The sequence below is a fragment of the Echiichthys vipera genome (assembly GCF_963691815.1).
Source record: "Echiichthys vipera genome assembly, chromosome: 4".
Lineage (NCBI taxonomy): Eukaryota > Metazoa > Chordata > Actinopteri > Perciformes > Trachinidae > Echiichthys > Echiichthys vipera.
The window spans coordinates 14,979,200-14,992,885 of record NC_139829.1 but is presented as its reverse complement, the minus strand read 5'-3'; the positions used below and the strand labels follow the sequence as shown (position 1 = coordinate 14,992,885).

At 39.4% G+C, this 13,686-nt stretch overlaps 2 protein-coding genes across 2 annotated transcripts in view; both read right to left on the bottom strand.

Moving 5' to 3' along the window:
* The window catches only part of sh2b3 (SH2B adaptor protein 3), a 51,095-nt gene extending 45,894 nt beyond the window's left edge, over positions 1-5,201 (bottom strand). Inside the window, exon 1 of the mRNA XM_083911677.1 lies at positions 4,956-5,201. The gene's annotated coding sequence lies outside the window, so the exon portion shown is untranslated. The remainder of the gene's footprint in view (positions 1-4,955) is intronic.
* Positions 5,202-8,582: 3,381 nt separating this feature from the next.
* On the bottom strand, positions 8,583-12,987 carry LOC310945565 (sesquipedalian-1-like). The gene is made up of 3 exons (XM_083911696.1): positions 12,860-12,987; positions 12,299-12,411; positions 8,583-11,513 (listed from the first exon to the last, which is right to left on the bottom strand). Exon 3 carries the CDS (start codon positions 11,476-11,478, stop codon positions 10,573-10,575), a length of 906 nt encoding a protein of 301 aa, XP_083767822.1. The 5' UTR covers positions 11,479-11,513; positions 12,299-12,411; positions 12,860-12,987; the 3' UTR covers positions 8,583-10,572.
* Between the last annotated feature and the right edge of the window lie 699 nt (positions 12,988-13,686).

The following is a 13,686-nucleotide window of genomic DNA, read 5'->3' as shown; positions in this document are numbered from 1 at the left end:
AACAAGGTGACATCCTCAAAGGTGTCATTTTTTTACCAATAGCCCAAACCCAAAGATATTCCATTTACAATGATAAGAAAGAGAAAAAATCCACAAATCGTCACACTGGAGAAGCTGCAACCTTCATTTTCTGTGGATCAACGAGTTGACTATTTTCAGCTTTTGGTGTTGCCTTTCAATATATAAACATTACAGAGTAAAATAAGTAAATCTGTGTCTGTCACGTCTTCAATTTAACGAAACAAGCCTAAATGATCCAACAAGGTAATGCACTGCACAAATCTGGATGTATGCACTGAAACTTTTTCCTGCACACACACACACTGGCAAAATAAACACTGTCTGAATGTGCATATCAAAGAATATTAAAAAGAGCTTAACTTGAAACATTGGGGGAAAAAAAGTGGGCTGGGACTGCCTCCACACGGCTCTCACAGACCACTCCCTAATTAGTGAAATACTGGCGTTTTTTCGCAGCTACATGTAATAACATGCGTATCACGACCCACACAGAAGGAGAGAGACTGCCTTCTCTGCTCAGGATGCCATTACTCCATTAAACCTTTACACAGAAAATATTTGTTTATTGCTTTATATTAATGCTCTGAATGTTCATACTCATGCACTGAATAACCGAACAGTTTAATTGTATGCGTTTTCTCGGCTACAGAGCCAAAAGCAGACTTCAACTTATTACTGGAGCCCTTTAACGCAGGCTTAGTTTCTGAAAAGCTGAAAACAACAATCCATCATTCACAACTCAGCTGAGACAAATCAGTACAAGTTGGCCAATTCAAGTATTCAAGACTCAAATGTTCCAGCCGGGGAGAGTACGGCAGAAATCTCTGGCTGAAATCCACAAGCACTTTATGAATGAGTCATCCGTACTCGAGATGTGCTCATGATTCATTGTGAACTCTGACGCATGATAGTATTTAAGATGTGAGATACTTTATACATTATGTAGGTGTGTGTATGTGGGGGGGTTGTTGGGGGGGTCACTCCGATCAGCTCAGGATGGCTTATTTAGGGGTTATAATCCTTACCACATTGGGACTAATGAGGAGCCAATTGAGTTTCAGTGTTTCTGTTTTGAGATTTATCTCCGCACTGATACCAAACACTGTTCTTGTGTAGGGAATAAATTCATGTGACATTGCAAATTATTTGTAAGCAGGGCTACCTGCAACTGATGATTATTATCAATCAATCTGCAGATTATTTACTCAATTGACTGACTGTTTGATTGGTGAAATATTTTTAAAAATATGTACAAAATAGTCTCCCAGAGGCCACAGTGCTTTTCTTTAGTTAGCTTATGTCCAAGAGCAAAATGTGTTTAATTTACTCTCATTTTACAAACAAAAAGCAACCAATCTTCACACTTGAGAATCTGAAACCAGAGAATATTTAGTAATTTTGCCTAGAAAATACCAGAAAACAATGAATCCATTTATGATATAGTTTCCAATCAGCTAATTAATTAATCAACTAACTGTTGCAACTCTATATGAAAGCACTTGTGAAACCTGGATACACTTCTCATCACTAAAAAGCAAACATTCAGGGTGTGTTTCTTTTCTAAAGTTTGACAAAAGCCAAACTCTTGACCCCATCCTGCAACCTAACTTTGTACACACACACGCACAAATCCATTAATGTATTGCAACTGGAGGGCCTACAAGCACACACAGCGACATTCTCATTCTGCTGCAGCTAAATCGGGCCTGTAATCAACATTCTTCCAACAACAAGAACAGGGGTGCATTGGGGTAAACACACTGCAATACACATGCAGTCTCTAATTATTGCTTCTTTTGAAAAAACACACAGGCATGTGTGTGTATCCAACCCCAAACCCATGCAAACACACAAGCAGGAACCCTCCTACTGCATGCCTTGTGTGTGTATTTGTAATTCACGCATTTTTAAGCTTAACTATTTGGATGCTGTGCTGTATGAGTCAAATCACATAACACACAAACTGCTAGAAAACGTCTGTTTTTCTTCTCCCTCCCCTTCCCTTCTCTCCCCACTGGGCTGCTGTGGGTCAAATCTCTCTCGTGGTCTCATCAGTGGATTTCTTAGAGCCTCTGAGGGAAGCAGAAGAGCTGGCGTCCAATATAATCTTTAAAGACATTGAACCATGAACTTTGTCTGGTCCATGGCGAATAGCATGTACATAATGTGCATCAAAATGTGCACGCTATTCGCTTAAAAAATGTCAGATTTCCAAGAGGCTAGAGTCTCTTCTTTCAAGGAAAGTCGTCTCTGACAGCAACCAAGACAATATTGTGTTGCGATGCATAAATTCCCCAACCAAGTAATCATGTCATGTTGCAGAAAATTTCATTAAAATCATGCTGAACAAGCGTCATCCCCCTCTCTAGGGAGAGTCCAAGATTTTTTCAGTGCTGAAAATGTAAAAGAGGGAATTTCTATTCACATGGTCATTAGACCTGATGGTCATAAAATGACCTTTGTCAATATTGTGGAGTTATAGTCATTTCATCTGTAGGTTTTACTGTAGTCGTGTTAAACTGCGCATGAGGCCAGAACAGAACTTCTCTTGTCCAAACGACACTGAACAAAAGAGAAGTGAAGACAGCACCAAAATATCCAACTGTCAGAAACCTAGGAAGTCTGTAGGGAAGTAAACACTTTTCTGAAATTCATCAGAAACACTTGTGGCTGTAGACGCCAATTAGAGATCTGGAGCTGCAGCAAACCTTTAAATTAAAGGCTGCCTTTTTTTCTGGGATCCACAGAGTTAAACCTGTCTGCCATGGAAAATGTTGTGTACAGTCTAGCTGGCATTACTTCCCCACCCTAGAGGCATGTTTTTCTTTTGTGCTTCAATGACTCAAGGTGTGATACCTATCACATCAACACGACTGCATCAACAAAGCATGCAGACCTCAGCACGTTGTTGGGATTCTTGCAAGGGGTAAACATGTACACTGCAAATGTGTTTTCATAGATGATATAATTTTTTAAAGACGGCCTGGCAATATGACACAGCTGGTAATATGATAACAATAATAATTTGTAAGGGTGGGTGGTATACATACACAATGAGACAATCTAAATTTGTCATACTGTTATATCGTAGTAGCTATCCCTTTAATATCTCCCAGTTTATTTAGGTCATCGTGAAAACATATTGGACCTTGTCAGGTATTTAATTTCCTGGATTATCTATAAAATGTACCTTTCTGACAGATTATTTTATCAATAGTTTAATTTTTATTAAGAATTTACAACTGCATATGTAGTACTGGCTGCCAAAATATACTTTGCCACATTTTAACAATGGCAGTGGTTCATGAATTCACTTTGGTGTCATTCAGTTTGTTCCAAGTTCCTAAAACCTAGCCCAAGGAACAGCTAATATATAATACTGTACATTAACATCCGCTCCTGTTATTTCAAAGAGAAGGCAGCCAAGTGGGACAGTCAAATGAATGGTACATCATTATGTGTACTCCAGCCTGACCAACTGATAGTTGTGGCCTTGTTATCAAACCAGAGCTCATTCAACAGTTAGCCATGTTAGTCAGTCATCTAACACTGGATATATTACATTTGACAAAACTATGGCTCTCTCAGAGTTCAACTGAGGCCTGATGTATTATTGTGATGGAAACAAGCTGGCAGATGCAGGAAGCCCTCCAAAGTATATTGTTGACCTTTGGGAGACACTGTGTATGGCTATTGTGATATAAAGGCAGCGTGGAAGAAGCACACAGATGTCTTACTTAAGTAAACGTAAGTGATGTGACAGTGTATAAAGTCCTGCATTCATTCGAACTAAAGAGTACAATGCTGCCCTCCAAAACATAGAGGAGCAGGAGTAGTGGCACAAAGTGGATATGCTCAAAGTAAAGTACCTTGAAATTATATTTAAGTGCAGTACTGGATGTATTAAAACATGTATTAAGTTACTTTCCACCCTTGTTTAAAAGGAATATAAACTATTCAACTACGATTTTGGAAAACACCAAATCTCCCACCTGTTGCTCCAGAATGCCTAAACAAATGTGGAGATTGGGCCCCTTTTATATAGGAAATATATAAAAATATCCTCCTGTTCACAAACCTGTATTTATTAAAAAAAATGCGCGAGCTATGGAAAATAAGTGAATCCCCTCCAAACCCCCCACACACCGAAACGACTGTTTTGATTTACTGCTTCACAAAATTTGATTATGAAACCAAGTAGCTGCTCCCCACTTGTTCCTGTTCTCCATCCTGCAGTCATGGGGGGCGACCACTGCACGAGCACGCGCATACGCTCGAGCAAACACACAATACGACCGCCTCTTACAATAACAGTGAAGGTCACATTTCAACACTATTAATGTGTTGGTTATGGTGGACGGTTAAAGTGACGTTTTTACTTAACGTTTGGCCTATTAAACGATCACAGATTCGTCCCCATAGGTTGCATATTGCGACATCAGCATGGAGACAAGCGCTGGTGGATTTGCGCCAAATTAATACTAAACATGTCACAGAAATGCACACACGCTTAAAGCTGCTGCAAAGTTGCAAAACAAAAGCAAAGGGGAAAAAAAGCACATGTTGTGTGCATCTTTTGTGCCAACTATTCGTGTTGGTGTGACGCCAAAGCTGCTCAAAGACATACTCCCGCAAACAGGACTCTATTTTAATAGAAAAATACTCTTTTGGACCAAAAAGTCTACTCCTGCACCACCGGACCCCGAGCCGAAGAGATGCAGAGCCCTTTAACTTTCACACGAGCACATTTCTTCGACGATTATATGCGAGGAAAAAATTAGTTTTGGACGGATGCCATAAATGTCCACATTACTGGTGCGGTTCGTCATTTTTAGGATCATCATCCCCCCATGTGGTTAAGAGTTTAGTGATGGTAAAAAGCACTTTAAGAAGATAAGGTAGTACAAAGTGGAGAGCCCTCACAACATACTCACGTTCTCCGTTATCTCGGATGGGCACCCACCGCAGCACGACGACTAACCAACAAGTTGGACTTCGCATAACGGAAATGTGTCGAGAAGAGTCTCTAAAGTAACTCAAAACGACGTCGGTGAGGAGCAACAGCAAAACTGGACATCAGAGGAAAAGGCAGCATGTTTAAAAACTCCGTTTCTTTCTCTCTCCCATTGCGAGTGCATGCGACAAGATCCTCCGCAACAAACAAAAAAGGATAGAAAACTTCAGCCACGAACTTGACGCGGAAAAAAAGTGGCGACTTCTCATTTCCGCTGTCAAAGAAAAAAAATGTGCCGCGGTCCAGCTGTGTCAAGTCGGAGGAAATTCATAGCAACGCTTCCGACTCTGTTGTTTCAAAATAAGAGAGGCTTAATAGTGATGGCGGCACTAATCAAGACCTCATTAACCCACGAGGGGGCCTCTGTGCACAACATAGGAAGTAGGTTATTTATTTTCCTTATTACATTACAAACATATTCTATAAGGAGTGAAAGTCCTTACTTACTTACTTACTTACTTACTTACTTAAGGAAAAGCGTTAACATCAGAATCATAAATCAAAATATATTACAAATAAAAAAGTAAAAGTACTTATTATGCAGAATCACCCATTTGATTGGTTGAATGTTTGAAATGTTTATGTCGAATCAAAAAATAATAAAAATAAAGCACAACGATAATTGCATGTTGCAAGCAGACAAAAAATAAAACACCCAAAAAAAAAGAATTTAAGCAAAAAAAAAATTTATCAACTCACATATTAGAAAAGGAGTGGTAAGAAGCCTGACTTATTCCACCCCTGCTCCACAATTAGTAGTATTTCATTATTCAGAGTATATTTCAGAATAATAGACTGGATTATAATAACTGATGCATTGTTTATTATCATCATGCATCATGTAAGCATTACTGATGTTACAGCTGTCAAAGGTGGAGCTGTTCGATTTTTTTTTAACATTTGTATATACAGTTGCAGCTTGATCTATAATATATCATAATTTATTAGTTAATATATTTTGTATCAACTATCTGAATCCACAGTCACTTGTAACTCATGTTATTGTAGTAGAGTAAGATGTATGTTGGCTGGCAAAATGAAGTGGATTCAAAGTCGCTATAAAATTGCATAATATATACATACTCAAAATTGTACTTAAGGAGACCTAAAGTGGGCTACTTGAGTAAATATATTCAAATATTCTGTATGACTCATCGTAGTCGATGCAATGCATCTTTGTCAACATTTGGTGTTAAATATCTGCAATGTCACAAATGGTTTATTGATTTAACAAAACATTTATAAATGTTGCAGTTTACTTGGAAAAGGCTAATTGTGTGCGCCGCTTGCTCTTGTCGTTCATTCTGTGGGGCTTGAAGTGCTTAACTATGGGAATTTTGCTTTCTTGGAGGTTGCTAATTCTTTGCCCATATTATTGTTTGATTTCATAGATAGGCACGTATTTGTTTTGGCAAATATGTGTCTAATTCAAAAAGTTATCTGGGAAGGAAGTGTTTGTGTGTTATGCATACCTAATTATACAGAAGGCTGTGAATAAAAGTACATTTCAAGAAGCTTTTTTATTCTCATTTTCTTAATATACAGGGGGATGATACTTAATATGTCCTTGACTTCACATATCCACACTCAATAAATCCTACCTTCAGTCATTTCAAAATGCTTCAGTTTTAGTTTGAACCGTTTCAGAGATTTTTATAATGAGAGGTGTTTCTATTATTTTGTCCACCTCATTTATATCAATGATGGCAGGCTGAATAACAGAACCTTATCTTTGTACAATGCAACACATTTCACCTGCAACACAAACTACACCCTCACACACACACGCACGCACGCACGCGGGCACACACACACACACACACACACACACACACACACACACACACACACACACACACACACACACACACACACACACACACACACACACACACACACAACTACACCCTCACACCCTCACACACACACACCAGTTTTTAAAGGTGTACTTTTATGCTGAAATGACAGACAGGATGTTTGATGCTGTCTGCAGCCAGTAGCTCTCCGGTCAAGTCATGGAGGGTCAAGTACAGTACGATACAACATGTGCATGATTAACAAACTGTCCAGACTATCAAGAATTCAGATACTGCACATTTGATTCCTGTCGGAGGATGTCTGTCCCCGCTATAACTTTTATGTTAATTCTACACTGACATATCCTGCATTATCTGTTTGATGGAGCCTAAACTCTTACTACAACAACTCCTTAACCCTAGAACAACATTGTCCGGTGGTTTTCAACCGAGCAAATACATGTATGTGATTTTCATTGCTGCGTTTATCATGGGTCTCTGGGTGGCTTCAGCATTGTCTTTGACATCTTTGATGGCATGGGTGTTTTCCTAATCCAAAACACACTTTTCCCTCAGGCACATGTTTGGGTGGTTTTCACCCAGCAATAGTGATCGAAGGTCAAGTAGGTTTTTGGTGGATACTACCCAGGGACAGTGTTATTTGTGTGCCAATGACACGGGAATGGGCAAACCAAAAAACAAGTTTCCATCTTTCATTTTTTTCCCAGTAATTTTGGAGCTTTTTTATATGGTCCACTCATGATGCTTTTCTTTCATTTTGTTAGACATGGCACATTTTAAAATAAAAGAAAACTACTCAGATGTGTCATGTATTGTAATGTTTTGATATATTTTGATGACAAGTACTTTTTATTGGGTGTATTATCTCAGAATCAGAAATACTTGAATAATCCCCTGGGAGAAATTATTTAATCTTGGGTAACAATCACCCGGCGTTAGAGATGGTGTTTTGAATATAAGCGATAGTGTTCTAGGGTTAAGATGATGGCGCATAAGAGGACAAACGTGGATTAAAAAGAGCAATTTATATCGACTTAAACACAGGTAGTACGACACACTGTTGCTAGGGTAACTCAGTACCAGACCACACTAGCAGACGACCTCACATGTGTCTTCTTTAGTTAGGCCTACTACACAAGAGGAACAAGGAAATTAAAAGACACAAGTTATCTGTTAGAAAATTATTTCTTCTCTGGAGACACTACAGTCCTGCTGGTTTCTGTTGCTTATATTATTTTCATCTCACTACTGTAGCTGTAACAGCAGTCATTGATTTCCTTGAAGTCTAATGTTAGATTACTGTTTGAAATTGCTGAACAGCGCCACCTGGTGACATTTAAGCCGAATAGCGCCAAGAATGTGTGTGGTTTCAGTAGGCCAGCCCAGGCCTTGCATGAATTCAGTGTTGGAATTTAAGTGCTGTACATTTACTAAAGTACTACTTCATACATTTTGAGGGAAACATTGTACTTTGTAGATTTAGATTACTAATCAAGAACTAATTCATTTTAATGCATTATTAAAGATTATGATTGCCAGCAGTATATAAAGTCGTTTATATCCACTCCATCTTTACCAGTTACTGATTGTTATAATGTAATACTACTTATGACTGTCTGATTGCAAGTTTATTATAAAGAAATCCAAACTCAAGTGCTCAGATCATCAGATTTTGTTATAACAGAAAACTGTTCACCAAGGAATATCTTAACACCATTTATTGAGTGGTTAACAGCGAATGCTTAATTAACAAACATGTTTCAGGGTACCATATCAGGACAATGTGTTCAATATTATCGGTTATTTAAAATAATACTCATATTGTGTACTTTAACATTGAAAATTTGTACTACAATCGTGGAAGTCAATCGAAAAAAAAATCAACTGACAAATTGATTATTGTGCATTTAGGTTGCATTCCTCATTTGGCACGCTTGAATAAAGATTATCATTTATATGGTTAATTTGACACAAACAATTTCGTTTAAATATTATTGTTAAGAAGCAGACTAGTGTCATCTGTTATCACAGTAACACTCTTCTGGAGTTAATAGAATTGGCACAAGAGTTTTAGTTAACACGTGTCAAAAGCACTCCGCCTCAATGCTGCTATTTAAAAAACAACAACACAATCCGCACTGTTGTACCGCTCCTTCCCACATTGACATTTAGTCCAAGCCAAGTGTATAACAGGAATGATAGTGCTGTGCAATGATGCAGACTGAAGGAACAGAGCCATTGTCAAAAAAACGATTGCAATGAGATGAGCCTTGCCAAGAAAGAAAGAAAAACAGCAGTACAAGTAACCATCTCATCACTGTGGTCCTATTGTAATGGTTGTAAGTGCAACAACAGAGTTATAAAAGATAACATAAGGCACATAAAGCAAACATGTAAACAGCTATGGGATATAGAAATATAGAAGTAGTAGCAATACTTTTTTAAAGGCCCATTTTGCAGACTGCTGGTGTTAATTTCCAACATGGAATAGTAGAATATTTATAAAACCAAGAGGTGTTCACATACAGTATAGGCCTCCAGCAGTTACACTTTTTCAGTAACATTCACAATAATCAGCTGTAACAAACAGCATAATCAAATTAAGATGATTTGATATGAAATGATCACAGAATGACAATGACATGTGTTAAAGTCCTGTAAGTTCAAGGATAAAATACAAAGGTCAAAAGAGAACTTAGTGAAAAGCACTCTTATGACACAGCATCATCTGGCCGCTGGCTAACAAGGGCTAAAAATAACAGTGTGTTGCTCTGAGCGAGACATCCAGCTCCCACCACCATCCCCAGTGACTGTCTGGCAGGATGCTCTGACCTCAGCGACCACGAGGTCTCTGGGCTGAGATGTGCCCCACTGAGACTAAGGAGGAGAATCTGGACCAGTGTCCTGGTTTCCCCCCTAACACTTATTCTTATGCCCAGTTTTCAGAAAGTTATAGGAAGTTCGAAATACTGAACTTTAATGTTGTTAATTGTTGCGGTGCCATTAGACTGTAAAAACATTATTAACCGTACAAATGGCTTACCACTGTATTCATTACCCATACACCTGCTGGATTTCCTGTTACCGTTGCACGCCATGGATAGCCTGTCACTATAGTAACCTGTTCCATGGCGATTTCCTTTGTGCAATGTCTTTATATTGTTATATACTGTATGTGGCCAGGAAAAATACTTTAATGTGGTAAATTTAGCAGGTTTTTGTAGGTTTTCTTTGGTGTTTTCAGATGCCTAGCAGTGTAGATTGCATGTACACCTAAAGAAAAACAGGTTTTAGATCAAGGTTGCTACAGCTTTAAAGACAATTGACACTAAAATAATTGCACAAGTATGTTTGGAAGCTAGAAGGGCAGAAATAATATTGAATATTGGCAACATAATAATATAACAGCATATTTTTCTACTACTATCTACTTTTCCTTGGCAAATGACACTCAAAACTGTGAAAAAGAGCATACTTTGTATTGGATTGTACAATGGATAGTGTTAATGTTTAAGACAGATCGATTCCCCTGTGCCAGACAAGATCTGGAATCAATCTCAGACTTTTATGTGTTTTTTGATTGGTCATAAGATTGCAATTTGCAAATAAGTGTCTGTTTTGTTGCCCGTCTGTTAGGTTCATAGGGGTGTAATATTGCAGAAAGATCAGGAAGGAATGATAAAACTGTGGGAAATAAAGAGATAATCCACATCCATTACTTTACTGGCTCTGCAGCCACTGCACTCTCAGTTCTTCCACCTCTCTGCCGTACCAGTCATGGAGTTTGGAGAAGCAGCCGGTGCCAGGGGAGACAGGACTGTCCAGAGACGCTCCTCTTCTCCTGGGTGGCACCGGTGGAGCCCTCACCCCATCAGCCCTATAACCAATCACCGTGGTATTCCCAGAGTCTGCACAGGCTTCCCAGGCCACACAGGAAGGCGCTCCCTCAACAAAGCCGTTAGCCAAGGCACCTGGCGTTTTATTCCATGCAACTCCATCTTCCTTGGAATAATCAGAAATGAGCTGCACTTCGTCCTGGAGGCTCTTTTGGACAGAGAAGGGACCTGCTATCGGAGGCGCACTTAATGATGATGATGATGATAAAGAAGATGAAGATGATGAAGAAGAGGATGCTCCAGACCTGGACCGTGCAACCTGGTTTCGCCTGGAGGACTTAGGCCTGCCCTGCAGGCCTCCAACTCCAGCCCCGACCAAGCCACTTGTTGCAGCCTCCTGGATCTCCTCCAGCTGCCTCTCCAGCTCCTTTACCACCAGCCTCATGTAGTCAAAGCTGGCCCTTGACAACGCTTTCACCCACGACTCCATGGCTGCTTGGTTCTCAGCAGCCATCTTGTACACCCGAGCTTTGGCACAGTCAAACTTGATGGCGAAGGCGAACTCCTCGGCTGATTCGCACAGCTCCACGGTGCATCCTTCAAGGACGATGACACCAATGGGCTCTCGGCTGTCGCGCTCCTCAAAGTAGAAGAGCATGTTACCCTTCAGCACAAACCAGCGGCGGTGATACGCTGTGTTGCGCTCACCCTTTTTGAACAGGAAGCCTGTCTTGTCTGGCGGTGAGTCACAGGTGGCGTAGTGAGCAACACTGCGTTCGTTCAGCTTCATCTTCTTCCCCTCTCCTCAGTAGATTCTTTATTTACCTAAAGAGCATGGCACAGACAGGGGTCATCCCCAATGTTAAAGGGATTAGTCCATATTTAAGCAAGTTACTGCACCAGCAGATTAGCTGATTAGTTGCTCTCTTAACTTGTGCTAAAATAAAAAACTGCAGACTCTTTTCTCTCAGAGCTACAGGACTGTACACTTTTAGTTTATTGACATGGTAATATAATAATAAGGATCTGAGATGTTTTATGTTCAGTGGGCAAACAGTCTATTTGCTCTTCTCTTGTTAAAAAGAGGTCAGGGTCAGGTACAAAATAAAAAGAGATTGATTCAGTGTTTTACTCCTGGGAACTTTAGAAAGGCAGATGTTTGCCAATCAGGTCTAACATTATCTTGTCCAATCCCCACTGAGGCATCCTACCAGCCCTCATGGCAGTGCAAACACTGTGCTTTCACTTTTATTTGAACTACCACACTACAAGTACACAGACAGAACCTCAGGCATAGTAAAACTATAGTGTAGTAGAGAAAAAATACTGCGTAGACTTGACCCACTGCAAATATAGGCCGACTTATACAACAGGGAGAAATTGTTAGGTTATAAGCTTTGTAATCACATGTTCAACTGTAAACTACAGCTCAGACCTCCCCTCTGTGTAAATAACTAATCTAATCTGTTAAGAAATGAAACTGGGGCTTATTTAAAACAACTCATTTATTTGTGTTGTAGCTTTTTACATTTATTGTTACTGGTGCAAACTTAGAATTGGACTGTAACAAAATGCCGTCAAATAAAATTCACATTTAAAGTTTGACTTACGTGTTTATCTCATATCCAGCTGAAATCTATCCACCGCTGTCCTCCCATCACAGGTGGAGCTAATAACATGTCTCCATCTTCTTTTTGTCCTTTTCTCTTTCCAGAAACGATGGCTGGAAAAGACAAAAAGGCATCACACACTTTTATTCTAACTGCATACATACTGACAGTTACATCCACGAGTTGAAGAGAACAGGACGTAACTGGTTTCAGACATGAGAGGGAAACATGTTTTTTTCCACCTCTGCTGGTTTGTTAGTGGGGTTGGTCTATATACAGTCTATGGGGTTGGTCACAAGCTTTTGACACATCAGCACTTTACGGGAATTCATAGCTTTTAACAGTTTTAGTAACAACTACAAATGGAAACACAGCCTGAAAAAAGACATAAAGTTCCCCTTGTCTCTGTGTTCACCAGCTGACCGCTGTTTGGCCACTTTAGTGAATACAAATGAGCATCTAGCGTCAGCATTTTCCAGCAGACCACTAACTGAACGATAGCGAGCACTTACAGTTGGCAGTTAGTTTATGACGACATTATGTTTATTAGCTATTTATTACCTGCAGATAAAGACGACGCCGCCTCCTCCTGTCGGCCAAGATAATCCTCCCGTTGTTTATTTTTTCTTCTTTATCTGTCTTCCCTTCTTTCTTTGCCTTTTTCCTTCCCTGTCACGTGATCGCCTGGGAGGGGCACTTGTTGTGTTGTACGCGGCCAGCTCGATCGGGCGGGGTCGACGTTGTGCCGTTCTCCGTTTGTCATCCGGATGATCGGGGATTTAAAACAGGCGCACCCCGCCTTTGCCCTTGGAAAGGTGGCATTTCGACAGCTGCTACCGGCTGATGATACACCTGCATGTTAGATTTACTGTATGCCATAGAGTCTATAAATGATTCATTCATTTATACAGTCTATGATATAGAGTATATGGCATAGACTGTATAAATGAATTAATGGTTTATGCATTTATACAGTCTGTGATATATACTGCGGGTCCTTCGTCTGGCAAAGCCCATAGTATATTGTTTATCAACAATTTAATATAATATTATAGATGAAGTGAAAATTATACTCAATTGTCTGCTTCAGATCTTTTTTTGCCATCTATTCAACATTTATTCTTTAATTCAATTTTTATATAATATATTTATAGCACCAAATCATAACAAAAGTTATCTCAAGACACTTTACGTATAATTTATTAAAAAAAATGTAATTGCACATACATCCTGCACTTGTGTATCACTCTGTAGTTTGGCTTATTTGAAGCTAACACACTAGCTCTTCTGGTTTGTACCCTAATGGTTGAATGCACTTATTGTAAATCGCTTTGGCCAAGACAACTAAATATCAACTAAAGGAAATGTAGCTAATGTAATGTAATGAG